General features: G+C 49.7%; 1 protein-coding gene across 3 annotated transcripts in view; it reads left to right on the plus strand.

Moving 5' to 3' along the window:
- Positions 1–20,714, plus strand: part of IGDCC3 (immunoglobulin superfamily DCC subclass member 3) — a 99,713-nt gene that overhangs the window by 1,000 nt on the left and 77,999 nt on the right. For 2 of the 3 annotated variants that reach the window (XM_068203562.1, XM_068203563.1), the window contains one exon: positions 12,465–12,770. In XM_068203562.1, the coding sequence (XP_068059663.1) occupies positions 12,465–12,770 (306 nt within the window). Of the gene's footprint in view, positions 1–2,288; positions 2,532–12,464; positions 12,771–20,714 lie in introns of those variants that run through there. The other variant, XM_068203561.1, reaches the window with a different exon arrangement.

Below are 20,714 nucleotides of genomic sequence, written 5' to 3' on the forward strand. Positions count from 1 at the left end.
TAATCTCCCACTTCATCCACTGAAACTACTAATGGTGTCTTGGGGACCTCAGTTTGCAGTTAATTGGTGTAAATCAGGAGCACGATTGGAGCTGATGGAGATTTGCTGTGCAGGGAGTGAGGGGTGAGTGATGCCCTCAGAGGGCATTGTGGAGAGGGGGGGCAGATGGACAGACAGATCCTGTGCCCCTCACCTGCAAGGGGGACGGAGGAGTGGACGCATCGACTGCTCTGCAGGAAAGGGTTTGGAACCTCAGTTTGGGCTGGACACCGTCACTCCTGTAACCCTGCTGCTTTTCCAAAGGCTCCGATTTCTGCTCGCAGTGTGATAAGCAAATTCCTGCCTCCAGTACAAAGCAACTTTTCTAAGCCCTCATGCTTACAGAGCGTAGAAAAACATGAGTGCTCTGAATTCCTGCTCTTAGGTAGCTCCAAAAGCCCCAAACCTGCCTATTCCCTAGAAGATCTCAAGGTTTTTTCATATAAGTCCTATTGTTTGGCAGCAGTGGATGATTTCGGAATGTGCCACCAGTGCTGTCACCAGTGTAATTTGCAAGATGTGAGGGTGAACTTGGTGATACCCTAAACATGTATCTACCTCCCCCAGCCCCTGCGTCCCGCCAGGGCACATGGCAGCAAAAGCACACAAAATCTGTGGTTAGCAGGGAAAGCAGCCCTGTAAAGCACATAGTACTCAACTTCTCTTGGAATTATTAATTCCCACAAGCCATCCTCAATAATAGTGGCCACAAGTCCATGATGGCTCCAAGCGTTGCATAAATGCTGATGGGGCCCCATGGCAGGAGCCAGGGAGTCGGAGCAAGAGCACGGCTGGTGCCAAAAGGTCAGGGACAGCACAGAAATTCAGATGTTTCTGAGAGGCTGGTGGAGCCAGAGCAAATTCTTCCCTAGCTGAAGGAGCCTCATGTAGCTCAACCCTCTGCTAAACGAAGGAAGCTTTAATGTGGAGCAGATGTAGTGACGTCTTCTTTCCTCGTTAGCCGACTCCGACACGCTCAGGGTGCACCATCCAGGGGAGCCTCACGTTGCTCCTCTTCACAAAGGGTTTTTTCACCAGATTTCTAGGAATGGTTACAGGGTTTAGTAACCCAGTCCACAAAATCTGGTTTTAGTCTGAAGAAATATATTGGTTAGGATTGACTTTTATTTCATTTTAGTTCCTTTTTGCCATGCAAACACCACAAAACACTGAGCTGTCTTTGCAGAGCTGGCTTTTGCTGCTAGAAGTGATGATATGAGTTAGGTTTGTGGAGAACATGGGCCAAGGGACAGGGTAGGATCAGCTGGCACAAAATACTGCATGGGCACAGGGGGCGAGAGCCTTGTAAGAACACATTCTCCTTATTTCATGCCAGGAGGGCAGACAAATTATCCTGCTGTGGCAGGATTTAGGAGCAGACTCATCCCTTAGTGGGTCCTTCCTCACTGGGGCATCTTCCAGGGTGAGCAGGCTGGTCCAACAGCTGCATTCCTGACTCGGGTAAGTCGCCTGGGACAGCATTAAAATCAGGAGCACCGAGGTGCGACAAGCCAAGCTCCTCTGCGTTCCTGCGAGGCTGCCGCAGTGAGGGGAGACAGGTGAGGGGCAGCCCCCTGCTGTATCCCCGCAATCCCCGGAGCTCCGTGAAGGGAGCCCCGGGAAGTGGAAGTGGCGAGGGGAGATCTGTGAGGCGGCTGCGGTGACAGCGAGGGGACACCCTTGAGGGCGTCTCTGCTGAGGGAGACGAACGAGGGGAGACCGGTGACGGCAGACTCCCGAGCAGCTCTGGCGAGGGGAGACCTGTGGGGCTGCCTCAGTGACGGCAGACCGCTGAGGGGGCACCGCTGACAGGGCTTCGGTGTGGGGCAGCCCCGTGAGGTGGCACCGGTGAGGGGAGACCCGTGAGTGGGTTCTGAAGAGAGGGCTCCTGTGAAGGGAGAAACGCGAAGGGTGAGCGAGGCACATGAGGGGAGATCGGTGAGGCTCGACCCGTGAGCGGGTTTTGAGACGTGCTCTGTGACGGCAGTGCCGTGAGGGGGCTCCGGTGAAGGCAGACCCATGAGGCTCCCCGCACAGTCCCCGCGGGTCCCGGGCGCGGAGCGGCCCCTCACGGAGCCGCCGCTCCCTCTCAGCCCGGCCGGCGCTGCCGGCGCCCCGGCGAATGCGCAAGATGGCGCAAGGCGCTGCCCGCCCCCCGCCCGCCGCCGGCCCCGCTCCCTCAGCGCCGCCCCCCGCCCGCCCGGCGCGGCGGCGTGTTCGCGCCGAGGGCAGCACCGCTGAGAGCCGCTTTTCCCCTTTTTTCCCCCCTTTCCTTTTTTTTCCCCCCCCTCTCCCGCCCTCCCCACAGCTGGGGGTGGTTCTCGCCTGGCCGCCCTCCCTCCTCCCCTCCCTCCCTCTCTCTCTGCCGGCGGGCTGCTCCCTCCCCGTGGGGCGCAGGGAGGCGAGCCCGCCCGCCCGGGATGCCATGGCTCCGCCGGGCTCCGCGCTGCCCGCCTGCCTGCTGGGGCTGCTGCTGCTTGTCTGCCGCGGAGGTAAGAGCCGGGCTGGGCTGGGGGAGCGGGCGGGGGCGCGGACATGGACCTGCCGCCGCCGCGCCCGGCAACGGCGCCGCTCCCCGCGGCCGCTCCGTCCGTCCGTCCTTGCAGCACTTCCCGTCCCCTCATCACCCCCGAGGTGGCCAGGGCATCGCTCGTCCCCTTGTCCCCCGCCATCCCCGCCGCCGGTCCCCTTTCCCCTCGCTCGTCCGCGGTCACTCGCAGCCCCGCGCTCTGCCCTTTCCCGTGGCTCCGGGCCGCCGCGGGGGCTGAACGGCGCCGAGCGGCTCCGCCTGTGTCCGCCGGTGCGGCGTGGGGGTCCCCGCGGGTCAGCATCCCTCCGCGGGAACGGGGCGCGTTCCTCCGGGAGGGCGAGCAGGGGCCGTGCCTTGGGGGTGCGGAGTCCCGCACCAGCCCATCCAGCGCCTTCATGCGCAGAGATCCCCAAGTGCTCCCCAGAAACTGTGCTTCCAGTTGGAAACCCCTTGTGCGGGGGGCTCTAGGGAGGGACCGTGGTGTTAGTGGAGCCCGAGCCCCCACCGCTGGCGCTGGGGAGGGGGGTGGTGGCTGCCGGGGCAGTGGCGTGGCTGGCCATCCACCCGTGCCCGGATCGTAAGAGCCGCCGGGATCGTCACCGCGGTGGGAGCGGGAGGCAGCGCCCGACGGGCGCGTCGCGTTCGTCCGCAAAGGCTGGGATAGCGACAGAGAAGAGATGTTGGGAGACAAGTTGCAGGGATGAGGGCGACTTCAGACTTACAAGTAGATTGTGCTCTCCTGTAACGCCAGCTCTGTCCGCATTGGTGACACAGTCCACCTGGCCGGACTACAAAACATCAAACGAGAGCTTTCCCTGGACCTACTGTGCACATGTCCTGCAGATAAATGGCAGTGTTTTTCTTCTACTGGTGATGCTACTTAAGCATGGCTCTAATCTGACAAAGACGCTGTTCTGCAGCAGAATACCCGTGTGCATCCTGTTCTAGTCTCTCTTTAACAGCCCTCTAGATAAGGAAAAGTAGGAACTGAGCAACCTAGGCTAGTGTAAGGTGTCCCTGCCCATATCGGGGGGGTTGGAACGAGATGGTCTTTAAAGTCTCTTGCAACTCAAACCATTCTGTGCTTATTCTATGAACCATTAAAAAAAAAAGCCCTGTAAGCAGCCCAGCATGGTCAGAGGGAGAAAAGTGTGTGTTAGATTTATCAAAGATTATCTGCTAGGGTGTTTAGAAAGCAAAGCTGTGGGTTAGTCATATCATAAATCTCGCCACGTGGTTCGTAGCAACCGCGCGAGGAGGAGAAGCCAGTGTAACTCGCGGAAAATAGAAGTGGATGTAATGAAGCAGGTCTTGTTATTATGTTAAGATTCCCGAGTAGTAAAATGAGATGGTTTAAAAAGTTCGGTTTGGTTTTTTTCGTGGTTTTTTGGGGGTTTTTTTTGGTTTGTTTTTTTTTTTTTTTTTGACAGAGGAAATGAAAATAAGTGAATATTTGAAAGCAGAACTTTAGCAACTTGAATTTGTGTCTAGGTTATCGCCTGCTGCTGTCCAAATTGCTCTGTGTGTTTGCTTATGCTGCGCCTTGGCGGGTGAGTGGCTCCTGACTTCGGAGTGTGTTTTGCTGGCCCCGCTGAGGAGTGTTTGGCTACACTTTCAAAGTTTTTTGGTTCTGACGGTTTTTTCCCCCCTTCGGTGGATTTCTGTGCTCTCGTGGTTAACAGCGAGGTAACGTGCTTGTGCGCTCTGCTGAGTTTAATAAACCCTCCCGCGTCGGTGTCAATCAGCGCCGGAGCAGCCTCGCCGGGGATGCTGTGTCGGAGCAGTGCGGCGCTGTGCGGGACACGATGCTCCACTCCCAGCCCTGTGGATTTCAAACTCCCCAAAATGCTGGTCTGGCGACTGTGAGCCAGGCACTGGGAGCTGCTGGTCAGCGTGCAGGAGTGGGCTCAGCAGTGAGACAGTATTTTCTTTTCTTTCCTTTTTTTTTTTTCTTTTTTTTTTTTTTTTTTTTTTTTTTTTTTTTTAATTTCCTGGAGCTCTTTGTTCTGGGTGGTGGACAGCTTTTGTCTGTTATTGCTGAGCCCGGCATTCAAAGGCAGGCATAGGATACGAGAGGCTCCCTGGCTCTGCTCAGTAACAGCCTTGGAATTAAACATCATCATTTATGTTTAAGTAGGCTTAACTTCTAAATTATTGAAGCTATAAGCTTTCACTAATTTCTACTCTGTATGGCTTTGTTGTCTTTTTTCAGACAAAAAAAAAAAAGGATTGCTTTCTACTAAATTGGTGTAATACCCTGTCTTTTTTCTTAATATACATAGAGAGTATCAGGTATCATTTCCCCAGTAACGCTCAGAGACTCGGTATGAAATTCAAGCCCACGTTTGGGCTTCGTTTCTCTCGGGAGTTCAACAGGAGAATCTCAGGACGTGGTTTTCCCGCGTGGAGGCAGCAGGCAGCCCATGAAATGGGGCAGGCGTCGCACAGCCGTGTCAGCAGGCACCACCTCTGGGACCTGTGCTGGGGGCGAAGCTGCCACAGGGGTGTGAGTGTGCAGCCACCCCTGCTCATGGCACTCAGGTGCCTGCTGGGGCCATCGTAGTGCCAAAATTAAACTTTGGAAGTGTGTAAAGCAAGGTGAGAGAGGGGGCAACAGGACAGGTTGCTCCCCTTCTAATCTGCCCCACCACCCCGCCAAAGGGAGTTGGAAATATTAAGTTGGTGTAATTGTGCTTCTTCTTGTTTGTTACCTGTCAGGCTCTGGATCTGGCACAGAAGAAGTTCCTATGCTCACTTAGGAGCTTGTAGAGGGTTCCAGGGGAGAGGATCTGGGCAGAGAGTCCCAGATCCAGGATTACAGCTTGGCTCCCAACTCCTTTCCATCCTGTTTAGTCCCAGTTTTGGCCCATGTGCTGTCAGCCTGGCACGGGCCAGCATGGTTAAGCTCAGCAGCAGCACTGCCTGGCAGAGAGCTGCAAAACTGCTTTCATTTTATTTGTGCAAATGAGAAAGTTTCTCTCCCTCTTTCTGTCTGCCTGAACTTTTTTATTTCCGATTTCCTTATTTCTCAAGGGTCCTCTGTCACAGTGTGTGAAGTGCCAAGCAGTGACCCCATGCAATGCCAGCCCTTGCTTCACAGCCCCTTAGACTCTGCTCCAAAGCCATGGGATGAGCAGATCATGTACTTAATTTTGCAGCCTGCAGCAGATCTGGGACAGAAGATGCTTTTTTTCCTCTGTCCCTTTCCCACACAATATTTCATGCTTTGCACTCCTGGGCTTCTGGCCCATTATATTGTCCTTTTATTTAACTAACAAAACAATGCAAGAATCTACCTCTGCAGATTAAGAATTCCCATTTAAATTAATTGCCTAACCTTAGTCAGAAACAGGAATAGTCCATTCAAAATTACTTTGAAATCACAAACTTATTTGAACTTTAGTGGAGCTTTTAGTTTTACAGAGTTTAGAAACTAATAAATTATGTAGCAGGGCTCATGAAAATCTACCCGAGTCTGCTTATCCAAAAGAATATCCAACATTTTGGTTTTGCAAGAAAATAAAAATAATTGTTTGCACATGTTCAGGAGTCATTGGCAAGCATATAAAACTGATGGTTAAGAAGGCGAACATGTCAATAATTGCACTTTAAGAGACAAGAGAGGCAAATAGGCGGGTGCATGAGGAAAGCACAGAGCACACTGATCTGGCCTTGCTATTATATCGGATGTCACCGTTGTATCGCACCTTCCACTCGAGAGCAGCCCAGTCACTTAACAACCCAGACCTGCTCTGTGTTGGTAATTTAAAACCAGAGTTTCAGAGCGGAGTCAAGGATTTGCTGCCTGTTTTTTTTTTTTTTTTTTGTTGTTCTTGCACATGAGATTGTGTTGATGAAGCCGATGGCAAATCGGGATGTGGGTCGTGGTGAATGGTTCTGCTGAGCTGTGAAGATGCTTTTGCAGAAGGGTCGTTGCTGCTGAAACCTGAGAGGACGTGAAAAGAGAGAGAGGAGCTCGTGTTTCAAGGCACTGGTTTTGGAGCGCCCAGGGATCCATGCAGTGCTCGGCTCCTTGAAAAGAACAAGATGCTTTCCTCCACCCTGAATTTCAGGGTGGGAGGTGATAAGGCAGAGGGGATGGCAGGGAGGAGAGAGCGCCGAGTTTGCTTCTTGTAATTGTATTGATACTAATTGTATCCACCGGATACAATTAAGAGTTTCAAAGTTTGTCATGTGCACGCTAACTTTCCTGTGGAAAGACCTTTCCTTCCCTTTCCTTGCATGCCATCCCTGCCTGCCAGAACTCAAGCTGAAGTTCAGGGGCTTGGTGGCAGGGCTGTGTTGGCTGGTGGGGTTTGGCGCTGTGACGCCAAGGCGCCTGTGGCTCTTTTGGCAGCCTTGTGCCATCATGCCAGCCACCATCTCTGATCCACGAGCACTATCACTCACTGAGTGGCTGGTCCATTTCCTGCTGGATCTGTGCAAGGGACAGATCTGTGGGGACAGCCACCTCCCTGATGCTTCCCTGCAGGGTCAGGGAATGAACAGGCTGTTCCCCTGTCCTACATTAAAGCAGCCTTGGGAGCTGAAGCCTGGGGGACCCTGGCTCTGGTACAGCATTTCCCATCTTGGCTGTGGCTTTGCTCTGTATTTGTGCACGGTTGTTTCCTGCTCTGTGTTGCTGATGCCCTCTGTGGTGAGGCTGTGATCTGGTCAGGGCCGTTAAATACGTGGGGAATGCAAATAACAGTGCATCCTACTCGGCTTGCTGCCATGCTCTCAGGATGCCTCGCTGTGGATGGAGCTACTGTGGGTAATTAGCTCAGGAAAGGTCTTTGCCCTTTCCAGCTATACCAACAGGTTTTATCCTGCCTTCTTTAGAGATGGGGGAGCCCACAAGGACTTGGAGCTTGTCCTAGAAAGGCTCTTTGTGCTGTGAATGCTTCCAGCTTCCACAGTGTTCAACAAGCAGCCTCCTGGGATTTGCTCAGTCTGGTCTCAAACATCTGAAAATTATTTGGGGCAACTTCCTTGGCTTTTCATGCTCCTTGCCTTCCTCAGCTAAAATCGGTATCCCCAGTGAGGGCAGTGATGCTGGGTGTTTTTGGGCTCTCTGTCAGGTGGCTGAGAGGTTGGTTGTGTTATCCCTCTCTTTTAGGAGGTCAGAGACCTCCTGCAATTGTTTAATGAGTGGATGTGGTTTATGCTCCCTGATGGAAAAATCGCTTTATATAACCTCCTGTCCAAAAGGAAAGGGAATAAAAAATTCTGAGCTAGTAAACTTTACTGCCAGCAAGATGTGGGGCCTGTTACAGCCTATTCTCCTCTTCTTTAAATGTAAATTTTCTGGATGCCCTAAAGAGCCAATTTGCACTTTACTGCAGTGCAGTGTTTTTCTCCTTAGGGTCTGGGTCAGGCACAAGGAGATTTAAGAGGGCACCAGCTGGATTTTTAGGCTGCCAATTTCATCAGCCTGAAGCTTGTTATAATCTGTTGGAGAACATCTTTCAGGTCCATATATCTCTTCCTTCCATATCCTTCCATATCCTTCCATCTGCAGAAGGATTTGAATGAAAAACAACCCACCACTGGAAAAACAGGAGCTATTTTTCATGTGCATGGCCCAACTTGCATCCAGGTTTTTGGTCCTGATACTCACCTATAAAATCCCACAAAAATCCTCTGGTCCTGCACATCTTCTTTTGGCTTTATTGAAGCAGGACCGGTTATCCTTGGTGGTGGTTATGCTGCTGATTAAGGCTGTGTTATGCTGGGAATAAACACAGTAAATCAGAAGGGGGCAAATTTGTGCTGATGTGAGGCAGCTTGCAGGTGGATGTCGTGCTGTTGGTGTGATGAGGAAGGAGCTGATGCTCCCTTGGTCTCCCCAGCAGTGCTTCCAATGATGCTGCACCATGAAAAGTGGGGTGGACCCAATTGCTCCCACAATATCTCGCCTTGCCACAAGCTCAGAGCGGGCCGTTGGCAGCTTATTTCATCCCTCTGTGATTAATGTTCCCTGTTTAGAACAGGAGTAATAATACGGGCTTCATCTGTCAGGACCATGTGCTCCCAGGGCAGGGATGGCCCTGCTGGCTGTGGGTCTGGATGGGGTCCAGGAGGATGAGCCAGGATGTGACTGAGGTCCATGGCAATGGATGTCACTGAAGCACAGGAGGGAAAGCCAAAATTGTGTTTCCCAAATGGAAAAGGACAATACAGGGGTACAAGCAAGTTCTTTTGAAGCCCTGAATGTGCACCACAATGTCAAGTAAAAAATAATTAAACATTTTTTTTTTTAAATATACTTCAAAGTATCTTTTAAGCTTCCCATTAATTCAAAGTTCTTTCTCTCAGCACTAAATAAATCTCTTGGTTCAAAAGCACAAGTGCTAATTGGTTTCTCTGAGTATGCCTGGCTGCTTGATCAATAGGGGAAATAGTTTTTGTTAAATATTTGCACATATCGTCACATATTATATTGCTCAGGGAGATGGTAAATGTTTCTCAAAAGGAGACTTGTAGAATGAGGATTCCAGTAATTTTCTTGTGGCCTTTATGTCAGAGCTAATCACGCTTCCTCCCTCCATCCCTTTGCAGAGAGCAAAGCAGTTTTCCCTCACGCGCTGCCGGCGTCGAGACAAGCGGGCTGTTCAGCTGCCTGCCTGACGCCCCGGCTCCAACTGCAAACTCGAGCTGCCACGAGCAGAGTTGTACAGTTCCTGCCTGGAGCAGGGAGTGCCTGTGAGCCATGCTGCCTCGCAGTCCGTTTTGGGAGGTACCTGGGATGTTGTGTGGGATTACAGGGGTTTAGATACGCAGCCAGCTGTTGGAGAGGGATGGGGCTTTCAGACTCCCTGAGTGAATGTGCACAGCCGCAGCAATTTCCTTGCTATCTCTCAATTAATTGCACTTTTACTATTTCCATGTGCCTTTGGAGTGTCTTTGCTTCCAACTTTGCAGCATCATTTCTGTGCCTCGCTGGTAACCACAATCAGTTCTTTATGTTGATGGAATCGGGTGGGTTCCTCTCTCCCACCATTGCCTCCTTACCTGTCTGTGCTCTCCCTCTGGCTCCTCTGAGCTGATCTCTAGAGCAAACACCAGGAACCCTCTTGTCCCACTGTGGAGATTCCTCTGGGAATGTCTGGCCCTTTGTCTCTCATCCTGAGCATCCCGCAAAAAGAGGGCTCTGTGTTCAGAGTCTGCCTTTAAGAGAGGTGAAAGACAGAGCTTGGCTTCTCCCAGATCCTCAGATAGGGTGAACTAGCTTCTCCCCATGCATCTAGTTAGTTGGTCACCTGGCCCTGAAACTCCAGGAAGGAGGCAGCAAGATTTCTTCAAGGTCTGATAAACATCCCATGAGAAAAACCTCAGTTGAGTTGGAATTTGGGTACTTCTGGACACTGCAAGGTGTCTACAGGTAACAAACCAGTTGCACAGTGTCATGCCTCAAGGCACAGTCCTGCTCTTGAGTGCAGCCCAAGGAAACCCCAGGACCCGTGTCCGTGCCCACTCCAGCAAGTGTCTGAGGACACCAGTCCTAATTATGAGCATCACCACTCCTGCAGTTCGAGCAGCCTGGAGTGAGAATGCAGACCGAATGTTTATGGAGGCAAACATGATTATCTCCAATCACAGGCCTTAATGATGGTTGTTATAATGACAGCAATTGTAGGAAGGGCATGTAATTATGTTGATTCTTCCTTTTATTGTACATATAATAATAAGCTGTTTTATCTAAGAGTACAGGGATGCTGGGGGAAGATGGGGCATTTATTTAATTATGGGTTTATTTCTGATTGGGCATTAGGCTAAATCCTGAAATCTTTAATTTTCTGGAGTCACAAGTCCCTCTTCGCTCAGTATCAGGATGCAAGGGTCCTTATCCTTCCTAACTCACCAGAGCACCCACACACAGGGAATGGGGCCCCAGCATGGTGTTGAGACTCTGGCCACTTTGCAGAAAAATGTGGAGCATTCATCTAATTCCTTAATTTTCACCAAAAAAAAGTAATTGATGGGTTTGTGCTGGCTGCAGTCTGACTTGCTGAGAGGACCCCAGGGCTATCTCATAAAAAAGGAGTCACAGTGAGCGATAGATCACCGAGATGGCTGGAGCTAGCCTGACATTTTAAGACTTAATGGGTTAATAAAGTGTGTGTTTTAGGTGCCTGTCACTAAGTGGGGTTTGTCCATTCCTTGCACACACTCATACCTCACTGGCAGTACCTTTGGCCTGGCCCTGCAGTACCACTGCTGTCTTTGTCTGCTCCGTCCATCTGCCTCGGCTCAGGTTGCACTCAATGTTTATCCCCCGTAATCCAATTTAAGTTGCCGTAGAAAGCAGTGGGGATTTACAGAAAGAAAGAAAAAAAAAATCTCACTGGGTTTGCAGAGCAGAAAAGACAGACTTTTTTTTCTTCTCTTTCTTTAGTGTAACTGCCTCTTCTCATCTCTGTTATTCTTGCTATGCATTAACAGTCTGCCCTCCACCCTGCTTTTGAGCCTAATGTGGGGGGATCCTGTCCTTGGTGGGGTCTGTATGAGGGACAGGCATTACAAAGCCTGTGCTGCGGCTAGTGTTTGGCAAGAGATATTGCTTGTGTGCATCCCAATTCTGTGAGCATCTGTGGAGTTGGTTCCCCTGAGCTGTGAAGGAGGAAAGCAGCTGTATCCCAGGTTGGGAAACCCCCGCCTTGAAGGGCCAATGCAGAAGTGAACTGTTGGAAAGGCTCTCTCTCGATATTTGGATGAAACTGTAGTTTTCTTACTCTGCTGGAATTTCTTCACCATTGCTCCTCTTTAAAAAAACCCAGTTCACCTCCATCCCTGCATTTACAGCCTTCAAATACCTATATAACTCCTGTTTCTTGGTCTCTTTTTGTCTTTCATGTCTGCATATATTTTGGCCAATCTTTAAGCAATAGTTCTATTTCTGTCATCTTCTGTAGTGTCTGCTCATGACTGTAGGGCAAATTATACCCTCAAAAGGTGTGCTGTGACCAAGTGAAGCATAACGTGCCAAAGACACAGTGTTTAAACGTGTTCTTGTGGCAAAAGAAGTAAATTAGGATGTATCTGTGTCATGGGAAGTGAGGGTTTCCCTATTGTTGGTACAAATTCTGCAATGACTTATCTCTCATGGACATCATTTAGCGTAATTGCTTTGCAAGAAACCTTTTGTGTGGCTGAGCCGGAACATTGTGCATTTGTATTTTGGTGCTTAACTTGCTCTTCATTAAGGACTGAATAGCACCATGCTTTGCCTGTTACAGCGTGAGAGAGACCAAAGCGACAGAAGGGCACGGTGTTGCGTGCGAGAGGCAAACAGCCTCCTGCTCTGCCAAGGGGGAGAAGTAGTGTCGGGAAGATGCCGGTGGCAATATGGTCTGAATCGGGAGCTGCTGATCCCCCCTTCACCCCCGCCGGCTGTGCTGCAAACAGGTCTGGGGCACGGCACAGCCCCTCTGCCTGGTTATGTGGAGAGAGGAATGGCTTCCCAGCACTGGTGTGCACTTCTCCTGGGCAGGGAATGGCTGATGCCCGATGCTTGTGCAAGTTTTAATTGTCTAGTGCTGCACACCTGCAATGGGAGGTGAAGAGGCAATCTTCAGGGGAGTGTGGAGTGCAGCTAGGGTTTGGCAAGCTGCTGGAGGGGTGTGCCTGCCTGTCCCCTTCACTGGAGCCTCCAAAGGCAGCCTTGAAGGACTTTGCCTGTGGTTGTGCTTTAAGAAATTGTACCCCGAGGTTCAGAGAGTAAAGTCTTGGGAGGCAAAGCCTGCATCCTGTGGGTTTTGTGTTTCTCGGAAACACTTGCAGTTTGTAGCACGTTCAAAATATTTCCATCGTCCCCTGTTTCCTGCCATAGCAGTTGACTCTTGCTGCTGCTCCTGGACATGCTGCTAACTCTGCCCTACTCTCTTCATTTTAGATTTTGGCCGTTCCTCTGAACTGGCATTCGTTGTGGAGCCTAGTGATGACATAGCAGTGCAGGAGCAACCCTTGATCCTCTACTGCCAGGTGGAGGGCATCCAGCCCATCACCATCACGTGGCGGAAGAATGGTGCGATGATTGTGGACAGTGAGAACGCCTTTATGTTGGCCAATGGGTCTCTCTACGTCTCCCGCTTCCAGAGGGTCCGGGGAGATGGGTCCTCGGATGAAGGCGAGTACGACTGCATGGCACAGAACCACTACGGGCTGCTGGTGAGCCGGAAGGCAAAGATTCAGGCAGCAAGTAAGTACAGACACTGTCCCACCCCCACCTCACAGGGCAATCCCACAAGGGGCACTGGCTTTGTTGGGAAGCAGGAGGGCAGAATGGTGGGTGCTGGGTTTTAATGGAGCGGCGATTAAAGAGAGGGAAGAGAGAAAAACCCTGGAGCTGGTGTCAAAATCTGGCTGGCATCTAATCTATGTAGTTGTCCAAATGTGAAAGAAGAGCTCATCAGCTTTCTTGGGTAGAAAACTAAAAGCCACCTTCCAACAGCAAATTCTCTGTGTTGGAGGTGTAAGTTACATTAAAATCATGTGGTGAAGTAGTCTGTGCTTTGTGTATCTCCTGCGGTGAGTTTGGAAGCCCCTTTGCTTGCGGCACAGCTGGGCCCTGCTTGGCAGGCAGCACTTCCCAAACCATAGGCAAAGACCTCCTGAAGGTCATGGTATCTTTCATTTTGTTATTTAATGCTGGCAGTGTAGAGGCAGCAAGATCTTATTTACTACCTGGTGTGGCAGTGCCTTTGGGGGCAAGGCTAACAACACCAGACAGACTGTCTGATGGGGGAGCCTGGAGGAGGAGAGAGATGAAAATGCCAGTGAGGGAATGAAATTTAAAGGTGGGGGAGGAAGAATTCGTGGGCAGGCTGTAACTCCAGCTCTGCACACTTCCTGACGTTAGCCCATTGCTTTGCCCTGGCCAGAGCAGTTTGTCCTGTTGGATCTCCTGGTTCTCCCTTGTCAGCTCTGGTTGCTGGTTGGGGTTTGTCCCAGGACTGACATCCAGCAGAGCTGGGGGGTCCGTGGTGGTTTCTGTCCCTGTTGTGTTGGTGGCTCTCTTTGCCCACAGACTGTCTGGGGGCTCTGGGAGTGCAGCCACTGATTCTTTTTGCATTCAACCAGAAGTTGCTGCTGGATGTAATTTCCATGTGAGTGTGAGGATGGGTGTATGGTACAGCCACGAGACCTGGTGGAACACTGGTTTGTTAAGTTTTCTGAAGGATTCTCCATCTTGTTTGGGAGATGGCTACTGCTCTTCCTTCTGTGCAAGCAACTTACTAATGCTTCTGTTACAATTGCAAATATCACTATGATTTTTTGGTGCAAAGCAGGAAAAGTCTAAGGCAAAGTTTGGGGCTGAGGTCTTGTCTGCATTTCCCAAACTGGGGAGCCTTTTGGAACGCTGCCGCCCGCTCCCCGCAGTGCCAGGGCCAGCTGGCAGCCCACCAAGGGAACACTCCAGCCCTTGTGTATAACAATTCCCGAGTACATGAAGTGGCCATCTGCAAACCTAGCTTTTCAGGAGTGTAAAAGTGACATTGTCCAGGAGCCAAGGGCTTTGGGGCTGTGCCAGATTAGCAGCTGGATCTCAAACTTGTCAGTCTTGTGGTGCTAAACCTTGGAGCACTTTTGGTGAATGGCTCTGGCATTTATGAGCTGGAAGCCGACTCATGCACAAGCACAATGCCAAACTTCTTGGACCTGTAAACTGGAGACATGAGAGCCAGAGGAATTACCTTTGAGATTCTGGGTTGTCAATAAACACTGTTATCTTGGCTCCTGCATCAATATGTATGTGATGTGCTGTGTGTCCCTGAATAGTGTTTCCTTTTGTAGCCATAGTTTCACATGAATCAAAATGAAAAAGGGATCGTGTTGAAATGCTCTGGACTCTATTCTAGCTTCAGGCTTGGTTTGTTGCCAGCCCTGAGAAGAGGTCTGGGTGAAGCCAGCACAAACAGAGAGCCCCCCCCGGCCTTGATGCCACAGGTGCGTGCAAATAATGGGAATAAAACAGGATGTTGTGGGCAAATGTAACCTGCTGCTCAGGGCAAGCTCCCCTGCTGTGCCTGAGCCGCAGGAACACACACTTGCACTTAGGACTCTGCTTAATCGTAGATGAAATCTCCTGAGAATGAATCACAGTTGTACCCTGAGCCCCCAAGTCTCAAGGTGGTTACACACAAGAGACAGTGATTTTCCTTGCTCCAAGTCCCAGTCAGCAAGTCAAAGGAGAAGGGTAATTATCCCCATCTTAGGGACCTTTGCATCGAAGGAATGGGTGGTGGCTGCCTGGAAGGGAAAAAAACCCCAAGCGCTAAGCAGACCTCTGCGGAGCAGAGTAAATACTGCCAGTGGGTAAAACCTCATCCCAGTGCTGATCTCTTCTTCCCTCTGAGCCTGACATCTGAACACAAAAGCAAAGGAGAAATAAAAACCTTTCACAAACAAAAATCTTGAAAGTTGATCAAGGCCGTGCTACAGAGGAATAAAAGAGATCTGACAGAGTGGAGCCCCTCGAGAGCTCTGTTGCACTTTTCGCTGTCTTCAAAGGCAGGCTGTTAGTCTCGTATCACCGTTACAGACCCGGGCTTTGTATTACTGCTTGGAATATAATCTTCTTGGCTCAGAGGAATGTACATATTTGCATTCAGGAAATGTGGGCTGGATATCATATTTTTATGTTTCAAATTTACTTCAACACTTGGCATTGAGTGAAATTTAACTGGAAGAATATGCTGCTCTCAGCCACTGCGCGTGCGGCCCTGATGGGCTCAAGGTGCTGGCAGTTTCCTCACCAAGTGAGTGCATCTTAAACCCTTCCTCTTAAAAATTAACTCAGTAAATTGATTTCATTAAATTCTGGGGTGTTTCTGTATGTCACCATTATTAATCAAAGATACTCAGCAGAAGGAAGCGGACCTTGGGTGGTTTGTGGACTGGCTGGTCAGGTGCTAAAAACATTGATAATATTTTTGTAGCGTAACTTTTTTTTGAACGAGCACAAGTATACAAGAAGCCTACGTGTGACTGAGCTGAGCAGGGAGGCCCTCAGCTTTTCTACCCTCTGCCTAACACCCCAGTTGGAATTCTTTCAGTTGCTGTTTCTGTGTCTGTTCAAACCCTGGTGTGTTAGTTTAAAAGGTTGTGGAATGCAACATGTTTTTATAATCTGATCAGGTTATTGAATACAGATCTTTTCTGTCTCTCAATGACAGTTTCGTAGTTTCGCATGACTCCGAGCTGTCTTAATTAAAATCAGTTTCATAGGCAGAATGTTCTCTGGAGGCACCGCTTGGCTGTGTTTTCACAGGTCTCTGAGGAGCTGGATTTCCCCTATGCATGCCAGAAGCTGAACATGCTTTGGCTGTCTGTGGGTGAAGATACCCTCTCAGCAATTTTAACATCCAGAGTCCACTCCTCAGGAAGGTGGGCTCCCCAGAACACAGCCACCTTTTTTCTCATTACCACCCTTTGCTTAACTTGGCCTCACTTGCTCTGATCGTGTCATCTCGTGGCATTTCCAGCTCCTTTTGCCGATGCTGTAATTTGATGGACCTGGCTCCACATCATCATAAATCACAGCCCAGCCAGTGGAGTAAGACCCATTGATTATATCACTCAATAACAAGCAGTTACCACTAATTGGAAATCACCATCAAACTGGGTATCGGATCAGGCTCTGCACGTATCCAGCCTGAGAGCAGCAGTTTTCCTTGTTTGATCTGATGCTTAAGAAAAAACCCTAAAAAACAAAAAACAAACAAACAAAAAAATCACCAAAAAAAAACCCCAAAAAAACCCCAACAACAAACCAAAGCCCCACAAACAAACAAAAAACCAACCAAAAAAAAAAAAAACCACCACAACCCCACACACCAAAAAAAGGAACAAGGGGAATTAAGTCAGTGGTGCAATTTACAGCCAAAGAGATTTCTTGGAGTTTGGTGAATTGGACCTGCCCAGTATTTTAAGTACTGCAGGACCTGATAATAACTCTGGACAGATCTGAGCTTGTAAAGGCATTTACTTCACTGTGTCTTGCAGCAGGGTGACTGGTTTGTAGTTAAGCATAGCAGAACACATCCCTGTGCTCTTCTCTTCTCCCTGACCCCCTTTCCTTCTGCATCCTGTCCCAAATTCTGCTCCTCTATCCCACTGTGTGTGGCTGTCCATGGCACTTACCCAGCCAGCAGGAGGGCAGGATTGATAGCTTGAGCAAGGCAGATGCTGTGACTCCTCTCTGCATGGATCCCTGCAGACAGCAGCAGCAGCTCCCCTCGCCCAGCCTGGGGACAAGCATGCTGTCCCCACAAACACACTGTCCAAAAGGTCTTCAGGTCATCAGCAAGACATAGAAGTGGGGAGGGGTAGTGCCTATGCAAACTTGCAGGTTGGTTTCCCTGCCAAGCTGTGTGGCTAGGGGAGGAGGTTGGGAATCACAGGGATTTTAAAGCACCAAAGATCTTCCCATCGTTTCAGCTCCTCTGCACAGAATATATTCAGGGTTTAACCTGCAGCCCCCTTTCCAGGCTCTGGGGTGGTGGGAAGAGCTGCTGAGCCCAAATAATGGCAGCATTTATAAGAGTGTAGAGACAAGAAGGAAGTCTAAAAGGATTAGGGAGAGACAAAGGGGGCTGATTATTTTATGGGTCACAATACAAGGCATTAGAGTGAGATCACAAAGGGATGTAATTACAAAAGAAGGCCATACTGGGGGGGATCAAACCAGGATTAGAGTGGGAAATGTTTTTACACAGTTTTGTTCCACTCATTATGAAGTTAGCATTTTAAATTAAGGTTTAAATAAGGTGGCACCGAAGTTGTCACCAAGGTATTTCCTGGGCAATGCCACTGTTAGGATGCAGATTGCGAGTCCCAGCTCAAAACATCAAGGCAGACCTTAAACACGTGGGTTTGCAGTTGGTTTCTCTTGTGCCTGTACAGTATCTGTGTTGTCAGCAGAGCCCTACCTATGGCTTGTGCTTAGGACAAGTTAATCTGTTTTTGCATTTGGAAGTTTGATGCTTGGATACTTACAAGTGACTCCTTGTTTTACTGGTGCAAAATGTGCTGGAGGTAAAGGTCTGCCCTGGTGTCAGTTACAGCGCTGGAGACATCTTCCTTTTACTCCCAGGAAATATTTTGGTAATGGTCATTTGAATTTTATTGCAGTTTAACTCTTGGTGTTACGTACCAAGTTTCCTCCATCCATAAACTATATTTTTTCCCCCCCTGTTGTGGCTCTGCTCATATTTATTGCCCTTTCTTCTCCAATGCTTAGCAGAAGGGCTCAGCCCTAATGCTAGTGATGTTTCTATATTGTCTGTATTTTGAGTGCTTATGGCAAGCCCAGAGCAAATTCTGGGCTTGCAGAAGTGGGTCTCAGAGGGGAAAAATACCCATGAGGAATTAATAAAGGGAAAAAAAGGAAAGCAAAAGAAATTAAGTAAAGCAGAAACACTGTGAGAGGTTTCCAGGAGATGGATATGATGGGTGAGTGGGTTATTTCCCTCCATCAGCTCTTTTGGCTGCCCCTAGGACATGCTGGTTCACATGACGCTGCCTCTCACATCTGTACTGTTGCAGTACAGTTGGCCCTGTGTGTGCTGCAAAACAAATGTACAAATATAGGAGTCACCAGGGGAAAATTGGAGATTTGACTGGGAATTTTAGTAGATTTGCAGGATTAAAAGAGTTTGTCACTTACCACCCACTGCATTTCAGCGTCTGCATGTAACAGCCAGGATTCATCCTGAGACTTGAGCATATTATAAGACCATATTTCTTTTGGCTGCTCATTTCTTAGCAGTGTGATAGTTATTTAAATATCATCTTGCACTTCTTTCCAAGGCTTCTAACCGTGGATGCGCCAACCTTAGCTCCGGCAGCGTTATCTCTCATATAGGGGGTTTGCACTGCAGGCAGTAATGTCACTTAGTCATTTATAGAAAGCTCAGGGGAAATATATCAGAAGAATTTCATTAATGGCAGCACTGTTGAGTTATTTGTCTCAATTAACTCTTGGAGCACAGCTGAGGAAGTTCTGACATCTCTGCAGCCTGCACCTGCAGTATGAGGCAGTTCTCTGCTTCTTTTTCAAGGTGGGTTGAAGCTCTGTGATACCTGCATGGGCAGTCCTGTGGGGACAGCACAGTGCCCAGCCCTGTGTGCTGGTACCCTGCTCGTCCCTCTGCCTGCTGCTCTGCTCCAGCCTCTCCTCAAAGTATTGGGCCACTCTCCTATATTATTTTAGTCAGGAGGGCAGGTCTCTGCTTATATGGCTTGCACTCTCATTTTGCCCTACAAGAGTCCCAGCTGGCTATGGTGTGGCCAGTGACATCCTTGCACCTGCTGTGCCTCAGTTTCCCTTCTCTGAAGCCAGGATGTGTTTACAGTCAGTGCCATGATTTGCACACTCCTGTGAACACCTGGGGGGCCAAGCTGCTGTTTTGTGTTTATCAGGGAGCCAGGTTAGCTGGCCATGGTGTTTCTTCTGTGCTGTTGCTTCCCTCCAAGGAGTCCTGGGGCCAGACTGGGGCCCAGGTGAGAGAGGAGCTGCTTTTCTGCCACTGTTCATTGGCAAGACTGTGAGGAGGAATCAATTTTGGGGGGCGTATCACCAGAGCAATCGATGCTCTTGATCTAGAGAGTAACCATTGAGATTGGGTTTTGAGGACCTTTCTCTGGATGTTTGGGGCTTTTGGGTGCAGTAATGATATGAGTGAGGTCAGACCTCACAAATCCCTTCTTATGGGTGCACAGGTGCCAAAGCTGCTTTCCCAGAGCTGGCAGGATGGGACCTGGGAGAGACATCAGCCAGAGCTTCCTGACACCAAGGGATGCTGGATCTGACTGTGCACCTCCTCTTCCCCTCTGGTTTTGGCTTTACCCACCATGGCAGCCCTGTTGCTGGGAAGGGAGTCTGCTCCCACTCCTCCTAGGCACAGCATATGGTTTTCAGAGAGGTTCTTGCTTTAAACCCAATTTTACAGTTGGGTTGACTGAGGCAAAAGGAGGTCAAACGATTCGCCTGAGGTCACCCAATAAGTGGCTCGGATTAAATCTCAGCCCACGACGCTGCCCGTTCCCAGCGCTGGCTGTGCTGGCCGGACCAGATGGCCTCCTGAATGCGGCGTCAAGATCCTCAGCTTTTTCCCCACCTCATTGTTCTCCATTGTGGGCTTCTGAATGCAGGACCTTGAAAGTGAGAGTCATTTGGATTTGCTGAGTCCAAGTTATTCTGTTTCATGACATGGATTTGCAGGAGAGGGTTTAAACACACTGTTTTCTACTGAGGTTGGAATTTTGAAGAGATTTACCTCTTTGCTTTGGTTTTCTGATGTTAAAACTCTCTCTGCCAGACCAGCTAAAATTGGTCTCTTACCCTTTCAGCTGCCCTGAAAGTTCGCTGCCTGCAGGGCTGCCCTATCTTTGTACCTGTGCAGGTTTCTCCATAGGTCTCTTGGGTCCTGATCCCTGGTATAATTCCCCAGCACCACAGCTCTCTGGTCTGTTTGTGCAGTTTGTGTCTTCCCCCTTAGCTTGGTTCTGGGATCACAGAAGGGGGTCAGTGCAAGGTGCTACTGGAGGGACAGTGTCATGTGTTTACCTCTGTGAATCTGCAGACTCTTGTGTTAGCTCTGGAAAAGCAGATCTGGTGTGCAATCCCGTCCATCACTCCTGATAGAGCAGAGGCCACAGATGAGCTTAAAGCAGAGCTTTAAAGAGCATTTTAAAGATGAGCTCCATTCCTGCCCTCCAAGCTAGCGAGCAGCCTGGAAAAGTGCATCTCCTTAACCTTTATGGGAAAGCAGGTGTACAAATGCCTGGGACATACAGAACAGAGGCCATCTGCCCATGAAGCAGCAGTGCTTGGGTGTGTGGGGCAGACTACAGTTCTTGGGGCAGGGGGGGTTCTCCTGCACCCACGCATCCCTCTGCATTCTGCCTTTTGAGGGAGGGCCTGCACTCCTGCGCCACTCACATGCCTAAGTAAGCTGGCACCTCTTGAGCATGCCTTGATTAATGGTGTTTTTTTGTCAGTCCTGAGAGGCCCCATTATGTCCCTTTGATGCTGCATTTTGCACTTACCACTGTCACTGAGCTCAATGACTAATTTTCACAGGTCAAGGGAGAGGGACAATGGATCAGGCCACATTTGGAAGAAACAAATGAAATTTTG

Source organism: Anomalospiza imberbis, chromosome 13, assembly GCF_031753505.1.
Source record: "Anomalospiza imberbis isolate Cuckoo-Finch-1a 21T00152 chromosome 13, ASM3175350v1, whole genome shotgun sequence".
Classification (NCBI taxonomy): domain Eukaryota; kingdom Metazoa; phylum Chordata; class Aves; order Passeriformes; family Viduidae; genus Anomalospiza; species Anomalospiza imberbis.